Raw genomic sequence first — 27,784 nt, forward strand, 5'->3', positions numbered from 1 at the left:
CTATAGCGTTTAACAGGCCTAACTCCTGTTAAACTGGCCTAACTTAAACTATTCTAACTAGCGTTTAACAGGCCTAACTCCTGTTAAACTGGCCTAACTTATACTATTCTAACTAGCGTTTAACAGGCTTAAACTGGCCTAACTTATAATATTCTAACTAGCGTTTATCAGGCCTAACTCCTGTTAAACTGGCCTAACTTATACTATTCTAACTAGCGTTTAACAGGCCTATAACTCCTGTTAAACTGGCCTAACTTATGCTATTCTAACTAGCGTTTAACAGGCCTAACTCCTGTTAACAGGCCTAACTCCTGTTAACCTAAAGCCTAATGGCCTCTACACACTGTAGGAGTTTTAAAGTTGTGGGAGAGTCCTCAAATCATTTTGTATTTTTCACACTACAAGAGTCTTTTTTTTTTTTTGTAATCGGCTGTCATATCATATTATCGTTGTGGCTTTCACACTAAACGATTGATAGCCGACTATAGGCATCACACACTGCAAGAGCTCACCAAGATGCGATCCAGACCCGATATGCATAATGGAATACAGCATTTGTTTTTTATTCCAATTCATTTTGACATCTCACATGCCACAGCTAGGACGTCTCTCTCTCTCTCTCTCTCTCTCTCTCTCTCTCTCTCTCTCTCTCTCTCTCTCTCTCTCTCTCTCTCTCTCTCTCTCTCTCTCTCTCTCTCTCTCTCTCTCCTCTCTCTCTCTCTCTCTCTCTCTCTCTCTCTCTCTCTCTCTCTCTCTCTCTCTCTCTCTCTCTCTCTCTCTCTCTCTCTCTCTGCGTGCATGCCACACACACAGGGCAACATGTTTGTGGTAGCGTGTAGCCTACAGCGAGACAGGACGTTACATCTTGATTTTCATGAAATAACTCTGTCTCTCTCCGTATGTGCGTGCTATCGATACAGTCGACAGACAGACAGACAGACAGACAGACAGTCAGTGAGCACAGCTGTCCTGTGCTCTCATTGGCTGTAATACAGGACTTCTCTGTGTGCGGTCGCAACCCAGTTTCATACTGTAAGATGTCCAGTCGGGCGAGAGAGCCAAATATCAAACCCGCTATATAGGTATTCAGAAACCTAACCTTTTATAGGCGCTATATATCTTCTCGCAGAGCCTTTCAACAACACAGCGAGCAAAACCTCGCCGGTCAAAGCCCGATCTTGCGTCAGTTTCTGTCCCCCGACAGCATAACCGGAGCATATATAGATCAGATTTAAAAAAAATGTCTTCTATACATCATGACAGTTCTCTGAAAAAGCTATGTTTCTTCTATGTCGACGTCGTTCTTCGATTTTTCAAAAAATAGCAGACCCACAAGCTCGTAGATCTGCTATTTTTCAATAGCTAAAGCATATAGCATAATGCTAACACCAAAAGGTGTCCACTTGAGTTACAAGGATGTTTGAACAACCGTCACGTTTATATAGTTATAGCGGCGGCGCTTTAGTGTGAATGGCCCCTTAACACCCGTTCAAACTATAGCTCTAAAGGGCCGTTTCCAAACGAGAGCCATAGTAACCCTTAAGTGTAGGAGCGGCCGGCTGTGGCTCAGGAGGTAGAGCATAATAGTGTCCACATGTCGAAGTGTCCTTAAAAAGGGACACTTCACCCTTTTTGCCAAAACATATATGTTAATGACGTTTATAGGAGCTTTAGAACACTTTCCTGGGGGGTCTTTATATGTGTGTAATGTGTGGTTTTAGATATTTTAGATTGTAGCAGTAGTGAGCCCAGTGTCTCTGATGTCATGGACACTGGGCTCACTTACTTCCTGGACTACATGTTGTCTCAGTAAGACAGCCCTCCCCCTATCCACAAGGAGGAGCAGTGCCCCCCAAAGCATTGTGGGAATTGTAGTCCAGGAAGTAAGTGAGCCCTCACTGCTACAATCTAAACTATATCTAAAAACACATATTACACACATAAAGACCCCAGGAAAGTGTTCTAAAGCTTCTAAACGTCATTAACATATATTTTTTTGCAAAAAGGGTGAAGTGTCCCTTTAAGGCAAGACACTGAAACCCTGCAGTGCTTCCATGCGGTCGCCGCCATTGCTGTGCGAGAGTGTGGGACGTGAGGACGCATGGCGTGGACCGTTCGCCCGCTTCACATCCCAGTGTATGAACGAATGGGACCGTTGTAAAGAGCGCTTTGAGTTAGCCCAGTTCCTTAAAGTTAAAGTATAATCTTTGTTTTGCCTATAAGTCTGTAACCTATAATTTTTTTATTTTGCTAAATATGAAGCCCCGGTTCCTACTCCACCATGTAGGGGTGCCAGGTAGTTTTCTTTTCTATAAGTTATTGTAATTTTTGGTTAGTTAGGTTAGTTAGGGATTCAGAATTGTATTTTTGGTTTAACTCTCTGTTAGGGCCTTTAGTTTAGGGGGTAAGCTTTAGATTTTTAGTTTTCTTAGAATAGAACCTGCACCGTGAAGCCAATACTCTCTAGAGTTGTGAACCAAAGAACAAGAACATTTAAAACTCTGTCTCTGCTAACGAAAAAAGAGCCAACTACAAATAAACTAAAGTTCTTTTCAACCCTGTCTCCTCGCACTCGCATTATGTTGTATATCCTTTCACCCTAGAGACGAAGGTGCACAACATACTGTAATTGGCAGCGCTATAAAAAAGCAATCAAATAATTGTCATCTCCCCTCGCTATCGACCTCACCTCTTCTTGGCGCTCATGTCCACAGGCTCCTCCCCCATCATGTTCTCCTTCCGGCTGCGTCCCATTGGCTGAGCGTGAGACGACGACGACGACAAGCCTCCGCCCGGCAACGAGGACGAGGGTGGCGACGACAGGCGCAGGCTCCCATTGGTCCTCTCGTCGTAAGCGCCGCCGCCTCCGCCTCCCGCCGCTGCGGCCGCCGCCGCCGCCATCCGGGCGGCCGTGGCCGCCGAGGCCGCCAGCAGCGCGCCGTGGTGCGCGGCGGCGTTGGCGTGGTGACCCTTGAACTCCGTCAGGCCCATCATGGCCTCCAGCCCCGCCAGGTCTTTCCGCTTCAGGAAGGCCAGCATCTTGAGCCTCTCCATGGCCTGGTGGCCCTCCACCTGGTTGTACCAGGGGGAGAGAGAACAAGGACTTTAACATGAGGCTCTCCACCTGGTTGTACCAGGGGAGAGAGAACAAGCACTTTAACATGAGGTCTACACCTAGTACCAGGGGAGAGAGAACAAGGACTTTAACATGAGGTCTTCCACCTAGTACCAGGGGAGGAGAACAAGGACTTTAACATGAGGTCTACACCTAGTACCAGGGGAGAGAGAACAAGGACTTTAACATGAGGTCTTCCACCTAGTACCAGGGGAGGAGAACAAGGACTTTAACATGAGGTCTTCCACCTAGTACCAGGGGAGGAGAACAAGGACTTTAACATGAGGTCTTACACCTAGTACCAGGGGAGAGAGAACAAGGACTTTAACATGAGGTCTACACCTAGTACCAAGGGAGGAGAACAAGGACTTTAACATGAGGTCTACACCTAGTACCAGGGGAGGAGAACAAGCACTTTAACATGAGGTCTACACCTAATACCAGGGGAGGAGAACAAGGACTTTAACATGAGGTCTACACCTAGTACCAGGGGAGAGAGAACAAGGACTTTAACATGAGGTCTTCCACCTAGTACCAGGGGAGGAGAACAAGGACTTTAACATGAGGTCTTCCACCTAGTACCAGGGGAGAGAGAACAAGGACTTTAACATGAGGTCTACACCTAGTACCAGGGGAGGAGAACAAGGACTTTAACATGAGGTCTTACACCTAGTACCAGGGGAGAGAGAACAAGGACTTTAACATGAGGTCTACACCTAGTACCAGGGGAGGAGAACAAGCACTTTAACATGAGGTCTACACCTAATACCAGGGGAGGAGAACAAGCACTTTAACATGAGGTCTACACCTAGTACCAGGGGAGGAGAACAAGGACTTTAACATGAGGTCTACACCTAATACCAGGGGAGGAGAACAAGGACTTTAACATGAGGTCTACACCTAGTACCAGGGGAGAGAGAACAAGGACTTTAACATGAGGTCTACACCTAGTACCAGGGGAGAGAGAACAAGGACTTTAACATGAGGTCTTCCACCTAGTACCAGGGGAGGAGAACAAGGACTTTAACATGAGGTCTTCCACCTAGTACCAGGGGAGAGAGAACAAGGACTTTAACATGAGGTCTACACCTAGTACCAGGGGAGGAGAACAAGGACTTTAACATGAGGTCTTACACCTAGTACCAGGGGAGAGAGAACAAGGACTTTAACATGAGGTCTACACCTAGTACCAGGGGAGGAGAACAAGCACTTTAACATGAGGTCTACACCTAATACCAGGGGAGGAGAACAAGCACTTTAACATGAGGTCTACACCTAGTACCAGGGGAGGAGAACAAGGACTTTAACATGAGGTCTACACCTAGTACCAAGGGAGGAGAACAAGGACTTTAACATGAGGTCTACACCTAGTACCAGGGGAGGAGAACAAGCACTTTAACATGAGGTCTACACCTAATACCAGGGGAGGAGAACAAGGACTTTAACATGAGGTCTTCCACCTAGTACCAGGGGAGGAGAACAAGGACTTTAACATGAGGTCTTCCACCTAGTACCAGGGGAGGAGAACAAGGACTTTAACATGAGGTCTTACACCTAGTTCCAGGGGAGAGAGAACAAGGACTTTAACATGAGGTCTACACCTAGTACCAAGGGAGGAGAACAAGGACTTTAACATGAGGTCTACACCTAGTACAAGGGGAGAGAGAACAAGGACTTTAACATGAGGTCTACACCTAGTACCACGGAAGGAGAACAAGGACTTTAACATGAGGTATACACCTAGTACCAGGGGAGGAGAACAAGGACTTTAACATGAGGTCTACACCTAGTACCAGGGGAGGAGAACAAGGACTTTAACATGAGGCCTACACCTAGTACCAGGGGTGGAGAACAAGCACTTTAACATGAGGTCTACACCTAGTACCAGGGGAGGAGAACAAGGACTTTAACATGAGGTCTACACCTAGTACCAGGGGAGGAGAACAAGGACTTTAACATGAGGCCTACACCTAGTACCAGGGGTGGAGAACAAGGACTTTAACATGAGGTCTACACCTAGTACCAGGGGAGGAGAACAAGGACTTTAACATAAGGTCTACACCTAGTACCAGGGGAGGAGAACAAGGACTTTTTAACCTTATGTATATTGCAAAAAAAAGGAACCACGGCTGTAAAGTATTGAAAAATCAGACCCGTCTGAAGTAAGTGGTGCTGTTCTGTGCTGTACTGTATTGTACTGTACTGTACAAGCTCTCTCTGTGTGTGTTAGACTACACAACAGTGACACTTGGTGGTGACAATATGCTACTTCCGTGCTCGGACACGCACACGCACACACACACACACACACACACACACACACACACACACACACACACACACACATAGCTGTCTAGAGGAGTGGTTGCACCACTCATAAAACGGGACACACTGAAGGTAAAGTCGAGTGTATACAAAAAAAAAAGGGTACATGACCCCTGACCTCCTGCACACTGACCTTCACACGCTTACACAGAAGCTCCTCCCTCTCTGCGGCCGCCGCCGCCGCCGCGGCTCCGGCCCCGCCCCCCACCAGAGAGGAGGAGGTGGAGGAGGAGGTGGAGGAGGAGGTGTCCAGGCTGCGCTTCAGCAAACTCAGTCTCAACGCCTCCTCGTTCAACCGCTCCATACCTGCACAGGAGAGAGAGAGAGAGAGAGAGAGAGTTCACATCATTATTATTTAGGACGACCGTTGAGCCGATTCTACTCTATGGCTCCGAGACATGGACACTTTCAAAGAAACTAGAGAAACGGTTGGATGGCACTTAAACACCTGCCTTCTAATGAGAGCGCAAAATCTGTCTTGGAAGAGCCACCCATCGACTGATCTAATATACGGCAACCTGAACCTTCCCCGTGTTTCTTCACTGGTCCGATCGAGAAGAACACAGTTTGCCGGCCACTGCTACAGAGCTGACAATGTTATAGGTTATATCTTCCCTTCTTCTCTGGAGTCCTGCATGCCTCAAAGCAGACCAGAGGTAGAAAACTGTCGTTCCCTGATGTCATCATCGCTATAGGGACACATGCATCAGTAAGCAGCAGGAACTGGGGATGGCGATGAAGGACCAGAAAGTCTGGCGTGGCATTGTCAAAAATGGCGGTCAAAAAATGATGATGAACTCACCTTTATTTAGTATGTCTATCTTTTTTCACTGACGAAAACTAAATGGAAACTAAATGAAAACTAAAGCTACGATGACTAAAACTACAAGACCAAAATGTATTGACAATTTCCGTCAACGAATACAAACTAGACTAAAGTGTTATAGGGAGGGACTAGTGGACAAGAGATCCAGTTTTATGCTGGGTCGCATGCTGGAAATAGCAGATCTACAAGCTCACAACGCGTCACGCTGCGACGCGTTGTGAGCTTATAGTGTAACATCTTATAGTTTAGACTTTAGAGCTTATAGTGTCAAATCTGCCATTACAATGACTTTACAAGGCCTGTCAAAACACATTTTAGTCGACTAAATCAACTGTAGATTTAGTCGACTAAAACTGGACTAACACTGGAACATTTCAGGTGACTACAATGTGACTAAAACTAAATGTCAAAAGACTATAATGACTAAAACTGAATGTACTGTCAAAAACAACACTGGTCAGGCCACAGGTTTTACAGGGTATAAAGGTGCACTTATATAGCGCCTTTATCCAAGGTGCTTTACATAGATTGTGTATTACATTGACCCATTGCATTCACCCATTCACACACACACACACACACACACACACATTCATACACCGATGGCGGCGGAAACCATGCAAGGCACCAACCTGCACATCATCAGGAGCAATCAGGGGGTTCAGAGTCTTGCTCAAGGACACTTCAACACTAACTCTGGGGGAGCCCACTGGCTTCGAACTGGCAACCTTGCGGTTACCATCCGGCCACTCTACCCCTAAGCCACCGCCGCCCCCGGTGTAAATGGTAAACGGTGCATTTAGCGCTTTTATCCGAAGCAGGAAACCACGCAAGGCACCAACCAGCACATCGGGAGCACTTAGGGGTCCAGAGTATCGCTCAAGGACACTTCCACAGTAACACATGCGGGCAGAGTAATATAGTAGGAGGAGAGTGGCGACACTATAGCGTTGACTCCCATTGTAACAATGGAATGCGGAAGTGCTCATTCTATCTCAATGGGATATAGTTCCAAGGTTTGGAACTATTATATAGCCCTATAGGCACATCAAAGCGTGTCGCCCACTCTCTTACACTATTCCACTCGGCACTTGGGGAGCCCACAGGGATCGGACTGGGCTGCTCTACCGGCCACTCTACCCCTCAGCCACTGCCGCCCCACTGTAAAACAGTTGGGGGAAGAGGACCAGGTGTTCAAATCAAACTGTCAGAGCTGATACCGTACATTGACTGTGCACGTCTGTCTGCTATACAATTACGTTATTAGCGTTATAGCGTTGGTTCTCAAAGGTTTTAATTTCAAGAAGGTCCTATAATAACTCTGAGAGTGTTCTTCTCAAGAGTGTTCTTCTATAAGCTCCATTTGGAAGAACCTCCATAATTATCAATAGCTCTTGCGGGTTGCTAGGCGATCGATAAAACAGGAAATGAAGCGGAAGTGAAAAGGTTCCGCTCCATCCACCTCAATGTATTCAGTTTATTTATTTATTTTAATGTTTTCCCAGATTGCGTTTTTGGTCAAAACAAGCTTTATTCAAACGTACTGTACTGTACTGTACTGTACTGTACTGTACTGTACTGTACTGTACTGTACTGTACTGTACTGTGTTTCAGGCGAATTTAAATAAGAATGCGGGACACTTTACGACCTGGGGGGGTTTTTGGCTTTCAAAATAAGAAAAGATTGTATGATTAATCAGTGTGGTTGTCCAAAGGGCAACCACACTATAGTTATTGTCACACTTTTATTATTCTTCTGGAGTAACCTACCTAACTTCCGCTGTGATTGGCCGAGCTTTGCATAACGCTTGTATAGTCGCTAATTGGCCGTTGTTGGTTACGTAACCAATCTACAATCGTTTATAAAGACATGAATTCCCTTGCAGGGGGCAGAAGACCAAACTATTCAAGCGTTATAGACATTTTCAAATTACTTTTCAAGAGAGTCCAGAGAGTCAAGGAGTCGAGGAAAATTGGACAGAGGTTGTATAATAGCAAAGGGTCAACAGACCAATTATTCGAGCGTTACAGGATTTCCAAATCACTTAAAACATCTGAAGGACACATCGACCAAGACGGGGCTAAAAAAAAAGAAAGGGAAAACAATATCGGTGGGAGGGGCCTATATGTAAGCGACTGCGGCAACCACACACGTCAGAAACCCATACACAAAAATAATACAAACAGCCAGTCGCATATTACAAAGGGTAACAAGACTACTCGCCCCGTTTCTGTTTTCCTCCCAGAATCTTCCCCAGTGAGGGGTGGGAGAGGCTGGACAGCAGACGGCTGGACTTTGAATTGCTCTAACTATAAACTTTCATGAGAGCAGACAGCCTAAGTACAAATATAATTTAAGTCTGTTATTTATAATTTAAGTCTGTTCACAGAAGTTGTTGTAGGATATGTGGGGATTATCTGACGAGGTACCATTTGAGTGGGCAAAACCTTACATATACTAAATAATACTAAATTGTTTATAGGGTCAATATAAGTAAAATAATATAGCCTTTCCACAGGAGTATCTTGTTATATTTTTCCAAAAAGAATACAAACAGCCAATAGCATATTACAAAAGTTATCCCCCTCACTGGTGGAAATTCCGGGAGGAAAAACGGGCAAGCACCGGGGCGAGTAGTCCAGTATTCTTACAAAGTTATCCCCATAGACTGTAAAAAATATGGACAAAGCGTTCCGCGGGTCTAACGTGAACGTAAAATGAAGCCTGTCAGTCCTTGCAATGGAAGTCGCCATCTTTCTAGATCCGTTTTGGCCCAGCTCAGGCCAGCTGGCCCATTGGCTGGCCCAGACAACGAGGCGGGACTTCCCCCTTCTTCTTCGTTGGTTTTTATTTTGACTCGAGTGGGTGGGGGATCCCGTTCATAGACTGTAACGGTAGCCACGCCCCTCAGAACATGCGCGACTTTATGGTAATTTTTTTAATAAATTATGACATTAGAAATGAGACTTTAAACTAGTGACTGGAAGCAAAAAGTATTCATGACCATGTTTATTAAGGTAATACAGTCTAGGACTTGATGTTGGGCCCAAATACATGGACTTCTATGGGGCTATGGGTTTTTCTGGGTCCAGTGACAGCGCCACAACAGGCCATTATATGAACTTTCATTTCCTTAGTGGCTTCACAAAATATCCGTCTGACTGCCCCCCTGGTTATCCCCCTCACTGGTGAAAATTCCGGGAGGAAAAACGGGGCAAGCACCGGGGTGAGTTTGTCCAGCATTCTCTCTATCTAACAACCTCTGCACGTCCCTGTGGACTATAAGGTGCATGAGCAGAGCAGCCGGTCCATACTGTTCACCACAACACACACACCGTTATGTAACGCACTGTTCTTCTCCAGCCACCTCGAGGGGTTTCCAGGTGGTCCCCGTGAAGCTAAACGAGAGGCTAAAATGAAACCGAATGGACTCGTATAACAAGGGTCCATTTTTAGCTCTCAAGAGTTACATTGTTGTTAAAAAACAATTGCAAAACATGCAGTAATCCTGGTCTCTAAACTGCCTCCCCCTGGCCAGCCGGGGCGCCTGATGGAGGGGAAAGGAACTGGTTGGAATAACGTGTTCCTTCCACACGCTACGTCCAACCAGGGAAACTCCCCCCCTGTCAGGTGTAAAGGAGCAACTTGGACACTCGGGCATGAAGGGAGCATGAGTTAAGTCCGTTGCTCTCCCCAGGTTGGCGGAGGGTGTGTAGAGCCCAGGATCACAGTAGATGATTGGCACAGGGGTGAAAAATGGGTTACAAAATCGTGGGATAAAAAATATATATAAAAAAAAAACAAAAAAACAATTGCATTATACGTATAATTTACAAGAAGTCCAACACAATTAGAGAATGTATAGAAAGAACTGTTATTTTGTTATCAATGTTTTGCCCGTTATCTCTCCAACGGCGTCATAAATATTCCATAGTTTTGGGTCAGAATCTCATCAGATGAGGGATCCGTGGCTCGAATGCGGAATGTTTAATAAATCATGACATCTTGACATGAAAAGGGGTTGAAAAGCACTGATGTAATGGGGCCTTGGAAGCAGCCTTCCGTTGACTAAAACTACACGTCAGAAAAAAATGACGGTCCACTACCACTTTTTTCCACAGAAGATTTTTTTATTAAAATCAACTATGATTATGAACTATATGAAAACTACGACTAAATATACTCAAAACTAGAGACGTCCCCGATACTGTATCTAGAGTTGGTTTTCCGATACCGATACTGGTGTCGGCTACTCTGGGCCGATACCATCCCTCAAGTACTCGTACTCGGTACTCGGAACCGGCCCCGATACTTTGACCTGAGTACCAATTGACACTTTAGGCTGAACGAATGAAAGCATACATGACAACTGACAAGTGTAGGCATGACATTGAAATTAAACTGTGGAAAAAGGGGGTCAAGTAAGTGTAAAAGTACAGTATATCGGATCGGCCCTTATTTGTTCATATCGGGTCATATCGGTATCTGCGAATATGCCAGTCTATACCATCGATCCCACACAGGGGTAAAGGGGTCGACACTATGCCAGTCTAACCAGCGATCCCACACAGGGGTAAGGGGTCGACACTATGCCAGTCTAACCATCGATCAGACACAGGGGTAAGGGGTTGACACTATGCCAGTCTAACCAGTGATCCCACACAGGGGTAAGGGGTTGACACTATGCCAGTCTAACCAGCGATCCCACACAGGGGTAAAGGGGTCGACACTATGCCAGTCTAACCACCGATCCCACACAGGGGTAAGGGGTCGACACTATGCCAGTCTAACCAGCGATCCAACACAGGGGTAAGGGGTCGACACTATGCCAGTCTAATCAGCGATCCCACACAGGGGTAAGGGGTCGACACTATGCCAGTTCTAACCAGTGATCCCACACAGGGGTAAGGGGTCGACACTATGCCAGTCTAACCAGCGATCCAACACAGGGGTAAGGGGTCGACACTATGCCAGTCTAACCAGTGATCCCACACAGGGGTAAGGGGTCGACACTATGCCAGTCTAACCAGTGATCCCACACAGGGGTAAGGGGTCGACACTATGCCAGTCTAACCAGCGATCCCACACAGGGGTAAGGGGTCGACACTATGCCAGTCTAATCAGCGATCCCACACAGGGGTAAGGGGTCGACACACTATGCCAGTCTAACCAGTGATCCCACACAGGGGTAAGGGGTCGACACTATGCCAGTCTAACCAGTGATCCCACACAGGGGTAAGTGGTTGACACTATGCCAGTCTAACCAGTGATCCCACACAGGGGTAAGGGGTCGACACTATGGCAGGTAAATACAATGCTAGGGCATGTGGAGCTTGCTTTGGATTTGCAAGTGAGAGAGAGAGAGAGAGAGAGAGAGAGAGAGAGAGAGAGAGAGAGAGAGAGAGAGAGAGAGAGAGAGAGAGAGAGAGAGAGAGAGAGAGAGAGAGAGAGACAGACAGACAGACAGACAGACAGACAGACAGACAGACAGACAGACAGACAGACAGACAGACAGACAGACAGAGAGACACAGCGAGACAGAGAGACAGAGAGACAGAGAGAGAGAGAGAGAGAGAGGAGAGAGGCAGAGAGAGACACAGAGAGAGAGAGAGAGAGAGAGGCAGAGAGAGACACAGAGAGAGAGAGAGAGAGAGAGGCAGAGAGAGAGGCGAGGGGGGGGCATGTACAGTACACAGCACCTACTGTACCAGAGGTAGCTACAGTAATGTACATTGTGTATTGCTCCAATGTTGAATGTGTGTGTGTGTGTGTGTGTGTGTGTGTGTGTGTGTGTGTGTGAGACAATAAAGAATGTTGAAGCTTTTATAACGGGTGTAATGTATGCACACGTGTGTGTGTGTGTGTGTGATGTGCGTCGTCTTCGTGCCGTGTGTGTGCGTGCGTGCCTGTGTGTGTGCGCGTGCCTCTGCGTGTGTGTGTGTGTGTGCGCGCGTGCCTGTGCACGTGTGTGTGCCTAAGTCATTGTGTGCTAACTATAACCAGCCTGGCCCCTCCCCGTTCCCCCCCTCCGCTTGATCTTGCTGCCTCCTCGGCCAATCACAGTCGGCCTCTTAACGGTGTCCCTCCGTGCCCCGCGATTGGCCAGAGTGGAGCAGTGTGGGACGGACAAAACTGCACTATAGACTTCCTGCGGTGCAACCAACCTACCCTGCCAACCGATGAGTCACACACACACACACACACACACACACACACGCACACGCACACGTGCACACACACACACACACACACACACGCACGCCAGTTAAGTATGTGCGCAGGATAAAATGCAGGGACAGATGAACCTTCTCACCTCCGATGCACATGTTTAAGTCATCAAATGCCTGGAGTATATATTGTATATGTACGTGCGCATGTAGCCGCGCGCCGCGCAGCGCACGCGCACACACACACACACACACACACACACACACACACACACACACACACACACACATGCCCTCGTTAGAGTTATTTTTTTCCCCCCTCTTCTTTCTTCTTTCTGAATGCTTAACCCATTCTGACCTGAGATCAGATTCATACGAGGTTTCCACTGGACACACACTGGGTCTGATAAACCCATTCTGACCTGAGATCAGATTCAAAAAATGTCAGTCGTTCTTCGATTTTTCAAAAATAGCAGACCTACAAGCACGTAGCGCGCCACTCGGTGGCGCGCTATGAGCTTGTAGATCTGCTATTTTTCAATAGCTAAAGCATGACATGATGCCAACACCAAAAGGGGTTCCCGGTCAGAATGGCTTAAAGACTAGCAGTGATTCCGTGAAACCGTTAACACTTGTGGCTGAAGCAAACGGGACTGAAGCGATATGGGTCTGTTATGTGGTGCTTCTCGACAGCTCACCGCCGTCATACCGCTGCTTCATATAACTCGATCTGTTTATCATTTATTAAACCACTCTGACCTGAGATCAGATTCTAAAAAAATGTCTTCTATACATCCTGACAGTTTTCCATTCTGACCCGAGATCAGATTCTATAAAAATGTCAGTCGCTCCTTCGATTTTTTCAAAAATAGCAGACCTATACACAAGCTCGTAGCGGTGCCACTCGGTGGCGCGCTACGAGCTTGTGTAGATCTGCTATTTTTCCAAGAGCTAAAGCACGACATGATGCTATAACACCAAAACGGGTTCCTGCCCAAAATGCCTGCAAGGAACCATTCCACGCAAATGTCTTCTAATTATCTTAAATCACGGACGCTTTTCTGAAGAACCTTATTATGTTTCTATGTATGTGTCAAGTGAGTCGTTCTCAAACTATTTCACGTCGACAAGGACATACCCCCAGAAGAATCTGTAATTTGGTCGCCAAAATTACATGACAGCCCCCGGGAAATAATATGTTGTTCCACAGGGGACCTCTCCCCCCAGAAGCAAAGATATATATTCAAAGATTTGCACCAACATTTTCACGATTCTTTCAAAAATACCAGACCTATACAAGCTCGCATGTAGATCTGCTATATTTTTCAACAGCCAAAAGCATAACATGACGCTTAAAAACACTAAAAAGGGGTTCCCGTACAGAATGGCTTAACCCATTCTGACCTGAGATCAGATTCATACGAGGTTTCCCACTGGACACTCAACTGGTCTGATGAACCCATTCTGACCTGAGATCAGATTCTAAAAATGTCAGTCGTTCTGTCAGATTTTTCAAAAATAGCAGACCTACAAGCTCGTAGCGCGCCACTCGGTGGCGCGCTATGAGCTTGTAGGTCTGCTGTTTTTCAATAGCTAAAGCATAACATGATGCTGACACCAAAACGGGTTCCCGTTCAGAATGGGTTAACACACACACACACACACACGCACACACACACACGCGCACACGCGTCTTCCCAGACTAACAAACTGTAAACATTGGTCTCTCTGTTCCTTTTCTTTCCACATTGTGGACACTAGTCAGACACGTGAAAACACTTTTCCAACCGTCGTCACGAGTTCGCTTTGTAAATCAAAAGAAGCTTTTCGCCCGCACTATAAATAGAGCACAGGTAAACACTTTTTAGGGTTTAGGACAGGTCCAGGAGGAGGAGGAGGACCCGTTTTTCTCATGTCGAGCTGGGGGCCAAATTAACGGGGGCCATGTTTTTTGGTCCGGCGTATATATAGGCTACTATAACAGCCCATTAGACATCAGGCATTAGTCCCTATACCCCAAAACCCAAACCCCTAAACCTTTACCTATAACCTCACACGGGTTAACTTCGACCGCTATAGCATTTATCGACAAATTACGATATAATTCACGCCTTCGGCATTTTATCCCCCAGTTGAGCTCTTGTTTTGAAAAGCCACATTTCCAGACTTGCGGTGCTGAACTCAAACTATAGGAAGTCGAACGGGGACCCGGACGCGTCTTGTTTACCAAACGGATCACTGGAGGGAAAAGGAAAGGTACCATGTTTACCTGCAGGGTAACTGGACTAAGGAAAGGAAAGGTACCATGTTTACCTGCAGGGTAACTGGACTAAGGAAAGGAAAGGTACCATGTTTACCTGCAGGGTAACTGGACTAAGGAAAGGAAAGGTACCATGTTTACCTGCAGGGTAACTGGACTAAGGAAAGGAAAGGTACCATGTTTACCTGCAGGGTAACTGGACTAAGGAAAGGAAAGGTACCATGTTTACCTGCAGGGTAACTGGACTAAGGAAAGGAAAGGTACCATGTTTACCTGCAGGGTAACTGGACTAAGGAAAGGAAAGGTACCATGTTTACCTGCAGGGTAACTGGACTAAGGAAAGGAAAGGTACCATGTTTACCTGCAGGGTAACTGGACTAAGGAAAGGAAAGGTACCATGTTTACCTGCAGGGTAACTGGACTAAGGAAAGGAAAGGTACCATGTTTACCTGCAGGGTAACTGGACTAAGGAAAGGAAAGGTACCATGTTTACCTGCAGGGTAACTGGACTAAGGAAAGGAAAGGTACCATGTTTACCTGCAGGGTAACTGGACTATAAGCTCAAGAACTTGTTTACAGCCCAGGCCCTGCTCATATATAGAACATTTCATGGTAGAGAGGTTCAATGCCTTGTCCATAAGGGCACTTCAGCGGTGGTAATTTTTTAACGTGCCGGTCAAGGGGAATATACGAACTATAGCGACCTTCACGATATCAAGACCGCTACCGCAAACCGTTCGGGCCACCGCTGCCCCTAAAAAGGGCTGCACATGGTCGGCTCTCTGCCGTCAAATAAACCTTGTTTTGACCAAAAAAAAAATGCCATCTGGGACAAGGAATGGGAGATACAGGCGAAATAAACAGATAGAATGGATGATTATGGTGCCGACGATCTAAGATGGGCGACCCGGTGTTATGACAACAACAGCTAGCAACCCGATGCTAACGTAAAAGTATAGCATTATGGCTCGATCGATCGGAAAGCGCTATATAAAAGGGCAATTGCCATTGATCTATACGGCAATGGCGTGGAGGGTATTATTATAAATAATGAGCTTTAATTGACCAGCAATGGCGGTTTAACCTGCCATGGGTTATAGTTTTAACCTGCCACAGGTTAGTTAGTTGTAACTGGCCACACATGTTGGGAGAGCCGCTGTTGTCGGACTGTTATGGTATGTCTAACCAACGCATGCACCCAGATACAGCTTGTAGATCTGCTATTTTCGCTATATCGTTGTCCTAAAGTGCCCTCTTATACGGGATTCCAGACCCCTGCCCCTCTATAACGCTCTCTGCACGTCCCCGAGGCCAATACCGAACTAGAGCGTAGAGCTGCTGCTGCTGCAGCCATCCGTCCATTACTTTCTTAGCCATTACTTTTTCAATTACTCAAATAATCACACTTTCTTTTTTGAAGAATTTCAATAAATCACTCTTCATAATATGACCACCGCGCTCTGACTATATTATGTGCGCTATACCCGTTTCAGTGAAGTGCCCAAAATCGAGATTGATGATTATTAAATGATAATATGTTGTTTGTAATCAATTAAACCAATTAACATATATGTGCGCGCGCGTGAGCGCACACACGCACGCATGATCTCTATATTGATATAGATGCTATTTGGAAAAGGGAACAGTTAAGTTCACTATGAACTGATGTGCAGTCACTGGTATATATACAGCAATCTGGGAACCCATCGGCCAAAACAATGGAGAAACAGCGCCCTCTGCTGTTTGTTTCCTCATAATCTGTTCAAGAGAACTTCTTCAGCACTGCAAGAAGACACAGACAGACAGACAGACAGACAGACAGACAGACAGACAGACAGACAGACAGACAGACAGACAGACAGACAGACAGGTATAGCAAAGTAACTTCTCAAGACAGATTCTCCAGATGCAGTGTTGTTGTTAGTAGGAATAAACACAAGACGCCCCGGGTGCTTCTGTGTGGAAGCGGACTAATAAAGAGGAGGAGCAAAACAACGTTTTTCTATACACACAAAAAGGAGGCGGTACAAAAAGAACGATTCACGCAACTCGCGATACGATTCGAATCACGACACTATAGGTTCACAAATTATGATTTGTTTTTAAAAACACACATTTATTTTCAGAGCAAACACTGTATGACCCTCAGAGAACTATATACACACAGTATAGCACACACTGCAACATACGTAGTCACATTATTGCCGCAGAATGTGAACCCAGGCATGTTATAGAGTACACCGACGTTTTATGTTAGAAATATGGCAAGACGACCACCATGTTCCAACTATAGAATCTTCAACAGTTGAGTCTCTCATGTGGGACATCAATTATACCACCCCCTAGTCCAGTGGGTTCCTATAAACCTTTTCATGTCAAGGACCCCCCCCCAAATTGACACTCATTAGCCCTGCGGACCACCCATTAGAAGATATACGCCAGGGACCCCCCCCATAAGGGACGTCTTTTTTTACAGCTCTATAGCAGCGATTCTCAACCTGTTTAATTTCAAGGACCCCCCCAGTTTGAACTGAATTACTTAATGACGTTTCTATCTCTGGGACCCCCAATGTATATTGTATAAAGTCAATGTTATAGTTTAACTCTGAGAGAGTGAACGTTTGGTTCCATTTGTACACTCTCAGAGTTATACGGACCCATATAAAAGGGTCCCATTTGGTTCCAAACTATATCATTTAGCTGGGGACCCCATGTGGGTACTCCCTCAAGGTTATGAGTCGAAGGTTCCTTTTTGCACTATGGATATGTTGGTGTGTGTGTGTGGGGTAAATGTAGTATACGAGTCACTGTGTACCTTTGTTGTCTTGTATTGTGTATTGCATTGCATTGCATTGGACACATTTCTCCTTCGGGAGACCAAAATAAAGAAACCTTGAACCCTGGAAACCACTGCCCTATAGTCTTCGCATTTAACCTTAACCCATTCTGAACGGGAACCCGTTTTAGTGTTAGCATCATGTTATGCTTTAGCTATTGAAAAATAGCAGATCTACAAAGCTACAGATCTACGAGCTTGTAGGTCTGCTACTTTTGAAAAGTCGAAGAACGACTGACATTTTTAGAATCTGATCTCAGGTCAGAATGGATTCATCAGACCAGTGTGTGTCCAGTGGAATACCTCGTATGAATCTGATCTCAGGTCAGAATGGGTTAAATGTGGGGCACCAATGTCAGGCCCCAGACGCCAGTATGCAAATGTAGGGCGAGTTCATCAACAGAGGCTTTTTCTTTTTTTAAAGAAATCTCGTCAAATGGTGCTTCGTGGCTCGAATGCCGAAAACATTAATGGACCTTGATATGAAAAGGGTTGAAAACCACTGGTGTATTGAAAAACGGACACACGATTTTTGTGACCCATTTTTCACCCCTGTGTCAATTATCTAAAGTGATCCTGGGCTCTACACACCCTCCGCCAACCTAGTCCCCCATATATGGGGGACATGGGGAGAGCAACGGACTTGAACTCATGCTTCCTTCATGCCTGAGTGTCCCAAGTTGCTCCTTTACACCTTGACAGGGGGGGGGTTTCCCTGGTTGGACGTATAGCACGTGGAAGGAAGGAACACGTTTTTCCGACCAGTTCCTTTCCCTTCCATCAGGCGCCCCCGGCTGGCCAGGGGGAGGCGGTTTAGTGACCAGGATTACTGCATGTTTTTTTGTGAGGGTACCTACCCTAGGGGACACGGGGAGAACATGCAAACTCCACACAGAAAGGGCCCTTTCGCCTTTTAACCTCCTAACACCATGCCCTAACGCTAACCTCACAGAAACTATGCCTAAACCTAACCTCAAAACCAAGTGGACCGGTGGTGAAACACCGGGAAAAGACAGCGCCCAGGGGTGGGAAACTTTTGAGGATGGAGAGGGCCATATAGTTCCACACTCACTCCAGAGGGGCCACTATAGTTCCACACTCACTCCAGAGGGCCACTATAGTTCCACACTCACTCCAGAGGGCCACTATAGTTCCACACTCACTCCAGAGGGCCACTATAGCTCCACACTCACTCCAGAGGGCCACTATAGTTCCACACTCACTCCAGAGGGCCACTATAGTTCCACACTCACTGTCTCCAGAGGGTCACTATAGTTCCACACTCACTCCAGAGGGCCACTATAGTTCCACACTCACTCCAGAGGGCCACTATAGCTCCACACTCACTCCAGAGGGCCACTATAGCTCCACACTCACTCCAGAGGGCCACTATAGTTCCACACTCACTGTCTCCAGAGGGTCACTATAGTTCCACACTCACTCCAGAGGGGCCACATTGCATTATTACTCATGTCGTAGCAAAAAATAGCCGATCTACAAGCTCAATACGCGTCGCACTGCTATATTGTAATTTAAATCCTGAATTGTGTTGTTGCCCTGCATGTGTGAGCTAGCCCACTGTGGAAAGCAAAGCAAAACCCAAAATGACACTAAAGTGAGCTATATACAATCCTAATAAATACATTTTTACTACGTTGGTCAAACAGATTCGTGGGGAAATAATATTATATTATATTATATGCACAGATTAACAGCTGAAAAGAAACATATCACGGCAGAGTGTTTTATTTCCTGGTGTTATAAGTAAAACGGTGCAAGTTACAGAATAGTGTTTTCTCCCTGATGGGTGGAGAAACATGGGGAACAGTGTGGCTACCTATGACTGGCTGGACGGTATAGTGCACAGTTTGAGACGTCCATTATTCATTCTGTATTTTAACCCATTCTGACCTGAGATCAGATTCATACGAGGTTTCCACTGGACACACACTGGTCTGATGAACCCATTCTGACCTGAGATCAGATTCTAAAAAATGTCAGTCGTTCTTCGATTTTTCAAAAATAGCAGACCTACAAGCTCGTAGCGCGCCACTCGGTGGCGCGCTATGAGCTTGTAGATCTGCTATTTTTCAATAGGTAAAGCATAACATGATGCCAACACCAAAATGGGTGCCCGGTCAGAATGGGTTAATTTTGAGCCATACCATGGACCACCATTTGATGACATTTAGCCTCTCAGACCCAAAACCAAATATTTTGTTATCGTTGGATATATAGGATGTCCACAGTTCCCATGCCAGGTATTGACGGACGCTGGTACCATTAGGAGAAATAACACGGAAAACGCTGATCGAAATAACATTACTCTTCTACATTTTCTAACTGCGTATAGACTTCTTTTAAATTAAAGTAGTGCAGATGTTATGATAATTACAATCATTTAAACTCTCGAGAACGTCAAAATAAAAGCCAAATGGACCCCGCCAAAAAACGGGTCCATTTGGATTCATTTTAAGCTCTCAAGAGTTAAAGATCTATAAGGGTCCATTTGGTTATACCGCGACTCTCTCTTGATGATGGCCTGATCCAACCAATCATCAAACTCCCACTGTGTACCTTCGACAGGCAGTCTCTGTAGACATTTTTAAAGCACATGCTCAAGACCCACTTCTACACACTCTTGCTTCTAGCTGATCTTTAACCCATTCTGAACGGGAACCCATTTTGGTGTCAGCATCATGTTATGCTTTAGCTATTGAAAAATAGCAGATCTACGAGCTTGTAGGTCTGCTATTTTTGAAAAATCGAAGAACGACTGACATTTTTAGAATCTGATCTCAGGTCAGAATGGGTTAGTCAGACCAGTGTGTGTCCAGTGGGAAACCTCGTATGAATCTGATCTCAGGTCAGAATGGGTTAAACCACCTGCAGGAACCACACTCAAGGACCACTGGTTGAAGAACCACTGCTTTGCAAATGCAACTCGCTGCTCACTCACACAAGGTGACTGCATGCAGCCTCGTGGCACTGCTGCTGTGAACGGAGGCTGTGATGTTGTGATATCAAATCAAACAAAAAGGTTATATAGGATATAGTGTCTTGTAAAAAAGGATGGATTTGTCTGTACGGGAAACCCCCTGTCGGTGTTTTTTTAAAGCATCATGTTATGCTTTAGCTATTGAAAAATAGCTAGATCTACGAGCTCACAGCGCGGCACTCGTGAGCTCGTATAGGTCTGCTATTTTTGAAAAGTCGCGAAAATGTGGCGTAAATCTTTGAATAGGTTATATTCATTCAGATGGGGGGGATGCGGCGGCCAATTACACATATATACAATTCTGGGGGGGGGTCCTTGACATGAAATCGTTCGAGAACAGAAACATGAGGTTTTTCAAGAAAACTGTCAGGATTTAGAAGGCATTTATTTTGTAGAATCTTCCTCGTGGGTCTAAATGGGGTTAAATTAATTGACGTTTCGGTCCATATAACATCGTCTTTGTCTTTCTTTGTGATTTGATTTGATATCAAAAATCTCTTTTTCCTGAACATTTGTGGACCCTCGTATGGCCGTCACTATATATAACCTTCGAGGTGCGTGCATCGGCCAATTCTTCTAAATGTTTTTTTTTCGTTTTTTTGAAGTCACATCATGCCTTCGTTGCTGAATGAAGAATCCTAAAAACGAAGACAATATTTGGGGCGGTGCCCTGGGTTACAAAACCAGCTGAAGTCAGTCACACACACACACACACGCTCGCTCGCTCGCGCGCGCGCGCACACACACACACACACACACACACACACACGCACGCACGCACGCTTGCTCTCGCAAAAGGTGTGCTCCTACTCGATCATGCGTGACGTGCCGTTTGAGCAAAAAGAAAATGCGTTTTGGAAATACTGTGTGCATAATATTATCGGACGCCACTGCGGGCTGCAGCCACTTGGATTATAGAGAGTTGTTTGTGTGGGAGTTTATATAAATGGATTTTTCTGACAATAGTGGGTCTGTTTTTTTTTGTTTTTTTTTATATACCATGGCCTCCTATTGGTATTAACCCATTCTGACCTGAGATCAGATTCATACGAGGTTTCCACTGGACACACACTGGTCTGATTAACCCATTCTGACCTGAGATCAGATTAAAAAAATGTCAGTCGCTCTTCGATTTTTCTAAAATAGCAGACCTACAAGCTCGTAGCGCACCACTCGGTGGCGCGCTATGAGCTTGTAGATCTGCTATTTTTCAATAGCTAAAGCATAACATGATGCTAACACCAAAATGGGTGCCCGGTCAGAATGGGTTAACAACCAATTCATCAAGCATTTATTATTTGTCTTTTTTTTTGTTTTCTTAATTCACTGCTAATGAAAACAAATATAAAAACCAATCCAAGAATTCACAGGCTTCGCAGGGTGAGAAATTGATTTAACCCATTCTGAACGGGAACCCGTTTTGGTGTTAGCATCACGTCATGCTTTAGCTATTGAAAAATAGCAGATCTACAAGCTCATAGCGCGCCACTGAGTGGCGCGCTACGAGCTTGTATAGGTCTGCTATTTTTGAAAAATCGAAGAGCGACTGACATTTTTTAGAATCTGATCTCAGGTCAGAATGGGTTAATCAGACCAGTGTGTGTCCAGTGGAAACCTCGTATGAATCTGATCTCAGGTCAGAATGGGTTAAAAAAAAGGGGGTGGTCACGGCTAGAGATGCTCCGATAACCGGCCCGCGATATTCACTCTGATCGTTAATCGGCATTTATACCCTTATCTGCGATCGGCAATTTACCCTATCTGGAGAAACTGATCTTTTACACTATTTAAGTAGTATAAATATCAATCAGACATATAGTATAACCTCATTTAGCATTTTTGTGACATGCCTAAACATTCTCCCCGTCCTCCCCCCCCCCCCCCCCCCCCCCCACACACACACACACACAGGAGCAGCTTTGACGTGGGTTTTTGACATAATAATCATTTCGGAAATATGACTTTATATTATATCGGTATCGGTCCCAGAAAACCTGATCGGAGCATCCCTATAGTCAAGGTCCCGAGGCCCGGGAGGGCAGGTGGAACAGTTCCCCTCCGGCCTATGGGGCGCCAGGTATAGGTCGCTCGGAGCACTGTGTATACAACAATAAAACAATAAAATGAAATGAAATACCGTACGCATGTGCATTGTGCAGGGGCGACCTCGACTAATCTCGCATTTTAATTATCCAGATTATGTCCCAGACTAATATTATACGTGCTTCTGCATGTATATATACTCGTTTTTAACAACAACTACAATGAGAATAACTGGACAATATATACATAATTAATCTACGATGAGCATCTGCCCGTTTACCAATGACATCTACAGTATACCGACGAGCAACAACAACAATGTATACAGATTAATCTGCAACAATGAAACAATTTTCACAATCTGCGCCTCTCCTATAAGCCAGTAGAACGTGCACGGGCCCAGTGCCAAAGAAATCAGCGCTATGAAGCTTTCAAGACGGGTCACTTCCGCCACCGGGGAGTGATAGTCGCCCAGATTTGAGCCAAATTCTCATTCCAGATTATATATGCATCGACGCACGGCGGTTTCACTTTCTTATAGCGTGATCAAAGTTTAGACTTGTATAAAGGTCTCAACGTGTTCCTTCCACGCGCTATACGTCCAACCAGGGAAACTCCCCCCCCCTGACAGGTGTAAAAGGAGCAACTTGGACACTGCAGGCATGAAGGAAGCATGAGTTCAAGTCCGTTGCTCTCACCTTGTCCCCCATATATGGGGGACTATAGGTTGGTGGAGGGTGTGTAGACTAGAGCCCAGGATCACATTAGATGATTGACACGGGGGTGAAAAATGGGTTACAAAATAATATATAAGGGTCTCAAGGATCGTAGTTTGTCTCATTTTGAGGAGAAAAAGGGCGATTGATGTGAGTAAAAGAAAAAAATATATATTTTTTTTAATTATTGGATTAAATGACATTAAAAAAAAAGACAGATTTTTACGTTCTGGAACAGGCGAGGGAGTGGAGAAGAAAACGGAATTTGGCATGATCTTAATTGGCATATACATTCAGTTAATCAACCAATCAGGATCAGGCCATCATCAAACTCCCACTGTATACCTTCGACAGGCAGCCTCTGTACACATGTTTTAAAGCACAGCTCAAGAAAGACCCACTTCTACACTCGTTTTGCTTTTAGTTGATCTTAAAAAAAAGAATGTTGTTATTCATGTCCTCACTGTATTTCCATTACTGCTATTATATTTAATGTTTTATACCTTGCTTGTCTTTTCTTTCTTCTTTGTCCATTGCTCTGTAAAGCACTTTGAGCTGCATTTCATGTCATGAAAGGTGCTACACAAATAAAGTTGTATTATTTATTTTTATTATCTTTATCAACCGTTAGGTATCGAGGGAAAATTTGAATCATTGTAGTCGCGTTCATGCAATGAACCCCACGGTCCCCCACCGAGTGGCGCGCTACGAGCTTGTAGATCTGCTATTTCTCAATAGCTAAAGCATGACGTAAAATGCTATAACATCAACAGAGAAGAACTGTGACCTCACAGACCCTGAAGATGGTCAAACCTCACATGGGGGGGGGGGGGGCGATGGAGACCCAGCATGGTGCTGCAACAGACACAGTGGGACAGGACAGGAGCAGATGGAGGCAGATATAGTCACACAGCCTTATGTTCCACAGGGGGAACCAAGAGGATTACACAGATAAGTGTGCCGTACCCAGTTCATCCAGTGGTCACCACCAGTAGAAGGCTGTGGTTGCACCGGTCAGCTCCCACTGACCAACACTATGAGACTGTACTGGACTGGTGGTCAGCTCCCAGTGGCCAACAACAGTATCAGACTGTGCTTGGACTGGTCAGCTCCCACTGACCAACAGTTATCAGACTGTGGTTGGACTGGTCAGCTCCCACTGACCAACAGTTATCAGACTGTGGTCGTACTGGTCAGTTTCATCAGCTTCATCAGTTTATGATGAATTCCTGTTCTGTTCTTTGACTACAATATAGAAGTGTCTATTTGTACGTCTCTAAATGTTTTGATGAATTGAACAAGGTGGACCCTCTTGTAAACAAGTGTAATGCTTAATTGGGTCGTCCACTCACAGTTAACAGTCTTTGTATTGAGTTTGTGCTTGAAATGTATACTGTAATTCTGCAAACTGTTAATACATATTTCAATCAATCAAAAAAAAAAGCTCCCAGTACAACAGTATCAGACTGTGGTTGTACTGGTCAGCTCCCAGGACAACAGTATCAGACTGTGGTTGTACCGGTCAGCTCCCAGTGACCAACAGTATCAGACTGTGGTTGTACTGGTCAGCTCCCAGTACAACAGTATCAGACTGTGGTTGTACTGGTCAGCTCCCAGGACAACAGTATCAGACTGTGGTTGTACCGGTCAGCTCCCAGTGACCAACAGTATCAGACTGTGGTTGTACTGGTCAGCTCCCAGTACAACAGTATCAGACTGTGGTTGTACTGGTCAGCTCCCAGTACAACAGTATCAGACTGTGGTTGTACTGGTCAGCTCCCAGTACAACAGTATCAGACTGTGGTTGTACTGGTCAGCTCCCAGTACAACAGTATCAGACTGTGGTTGTACTGGTCAGCTACCACTGGTCAGCTCCCAGTACAACAGTATCAGACTGTGGTTGGTTGGTTGATTATCCCAATATGTTTTCATGACGGTTTTTATGGTTATTTTTAAAAGTTACATTTTGGGCGGGAACCCCTTTTGGTGTTTTAAGCATCATGTTGTACTTTAGCTGTTGAAAAATAGAAGATCTACAAGCTCATAGCGCGGCATCGAGTGCCGTGCTACGAGCTTGTATGTCTGCTATTTTTTTTAAATCATGAAAATGTGGCGCAGATCTTTGAATATTTATTCTTCCAGGGCCACATTTTTTAACTCAAATCTTTGCTTCTGGGGGAGTCCCTGGAACAACATATTTTCAGATGGGGGTCGGCGGCCAATTACAGATAATCTTGGAGGTCCTTGACATGAAAATGTTGGAGAACGACTGACACAGAAACATAGGGTTTTTCAGAAAACTGTCAGGATTTAGAAGACACTAGAGTCGTTCCCAGGTCAAAACGTGTTAACAGCACAACTACGTACCTGACAAAAACTAAAAGGGAGTAAAATGAAGGAGCAAAGAGCCCATTTAAACCAAAACACTTCATATGTTTTGGTGAACGAAACCGTCGTTCGAAACCCTCGTTGAGTGCCGTCGGAATAGAGCGCCGCAGTCCCGCCCCCTTTCAGAAAAGCGAGTGGCCCAGGAAGTGGACGCCCCATGCATTCTCCCATCGGCACTTTTAATATAATTTATTTAAAGACGGTTACGCCGCGGACAAAGCCAATTTGGATCGTGACGAATCATGACAATGAACACAATATTTTGGGCCGATCAAATAATTTATAAGACGAAAAATAAAACAAATAGTGTCGTCTCCTGACTTTCTTTTCTTCTTTCTAATGATTTGATCGTCCCAAAATATTGTGTTCATTGTCACGATTCGTCATTAAAAGTGCCGATGGGAGAATGCATGGGGCTTCCACTTCCTGGGCCACTCGCTTTTCTGAAAGGGGGCGGGGACTGCGGCGCTCTATTACGATCGAATCCCAGGAAAAGAAAAAAAACGTGTAGAAACCGTGTAGGCAGAACCAACGCTCTAGGTTCTGGTCAGCTCCCACAGCGACCACCAGACCGTATATAGCGTCGAGGAATGTCCAGTGTTTTATTCAATAAGGTTTCAAGGAGGTTATACGTTATTTTGTCTTATTTTGGGGATACCGGAGAACTCGCCATGTTTACCAAGTCGCCGCCACGAAGATTCTTCATCAATGTCTTCAGAATCATCATGCTGTCTTCATCAGTGTAGTGTGTCAAACCCACAGATGTCATAGTTCATTCCCAAAGTGATCAAATTATTTTGTGCAATTAAATTAAAAAGTCAGCTAGATAATGGTGATAAAAAGGTGAGTACGTGAATACCAATGATATTATAGGCTTACCGATTTCAGGATATTGTTTACTAATGATTTGAATTGTTTCTTTACTTTGGCGTTTAAACTTTTAAGCATTCTAGTGTTAACTCTCAACAACTATCCCCTCTCTCTCTCTCTCTCTCTCTCTCTCTCTCTCTCAATTCAATGCAATTTAAATGAAGGTGAAGTACTAAAAAACCAAAATGCACAAAACCGCGGCGAGTTGGTAAAACTGGCGAGTTCTCCCGGAAACCCCCGCGGGAGACGTTGGAGACACATTAAGGACCAGCATACATACATACTGTACATACAGTACATACACACCAACACACACAAATACAATAAGACTGTACATACGGCGACACATAAAAACCAGTCATTTAGCACACCTAGTGTACGTCGAGAGCAACACCTTATATAGCGCGACACCTCAAAACACCTGTCTGCCCTCCGGGGAAAAGCAGCCCCTGTCGAGGAGTGCAATGTATCGACACTAGAGGCACAAACAATAATATCACAAACAATAACCAGAGAGACACAGCAGCAGGAGAGCGTCCGTCTCCTCTGACTCTGACTCTATGGACAAGGGAGAGGAAAGATTATGTCACACAACTGAGCATCGTCAAAGTGCACCCATATATATACACCCAACTCAACTTTCTCAAACGCCACTTAAAGGGTCCACTTTTTTGGTCCTTGAAATGGACAAAAAAGGGCTGAGAATCACCGATCAAGTGGAAGCTTGACTTTCAGAGACTCACTCACTCGCGGAGATCTTGAACCGTGCAGTCATGGGGGGGCCAAAGGCCAGGAGCCCAGGGGTCAAGGGGTTGAGCCCCCCCCCCCCCCACCCCCATGACACTACAGGCCACACACACACACACACACACACACACACACACACACACACACACACACACACACACTTCCCATTGTCTGTGACATGGGGGTCCTTTGTATCTTTATTATCAGGTTAGCCTCCTAGTAGAAGCTAAGACAAAGCTACAGTAGTGTAGGCCTATATATACTACAACACTGTCACTGTCCAATTTATAACTGTTGTTGTTGCACACATGGCCATGGTTTATACAGGACTATGGAACAGTAGAAAAGTTTGCTCTATTGTGTAGTATATAAAGTAATATATAATATGCGGTATGTATACAGACTATAGTGCTGTGATTCTAGGAGATGAACGGGAAGAGGTCATCGTCGTAACCTTTATTTGAACCATTTTGGGGCGGAAACCAGTATGTT

At 45.3% G+C, this 27,784-nt stretch overlaps 1 protein-coding gene across 1 annotated transcript in view; it reads right to left on the reverse strand.

Annotated features, from left to right (window-relative positions):
• The window catches only part of LOC308319192 (transcriptional repressor p66-beta-like), a 54,157-nt gene that overhangs the window by 23,791 nt on the left and 2,582 nt on the right, over positions 1-27,784 (reverse strand). Inside the window, exons 2-3 of the mRNA XM_080769106.1 lie at positions 5,574-5,746; positions 2,690-3,072 (exon numbers count right to left, since the gene is read on the reverse strand). Coding sequence (XP_080625232.1) covers positions 2,690-3,072; positions 5,574-5,744 — 554 coding nt within the window. The 5' untranslated portion in view covers positions 5,745-5,746. The remainder of the gene's footprint in view (positions 1-2,689; positions 3,073-5,573; positions 5,747-27,784) is intronic.

The sequence above is a fragment of the Protomyctophum bolini genome (assembly GCF_963924005.1).
Source record: "Protomyctophum bolini genome assembly, chromosome: 7".
NCBI lineage: Eukaryota > Metazoa > Chordata > Actinopteri > Myctophiformes > Myctophidae > Protomyctophum > Protomyctophum bolini.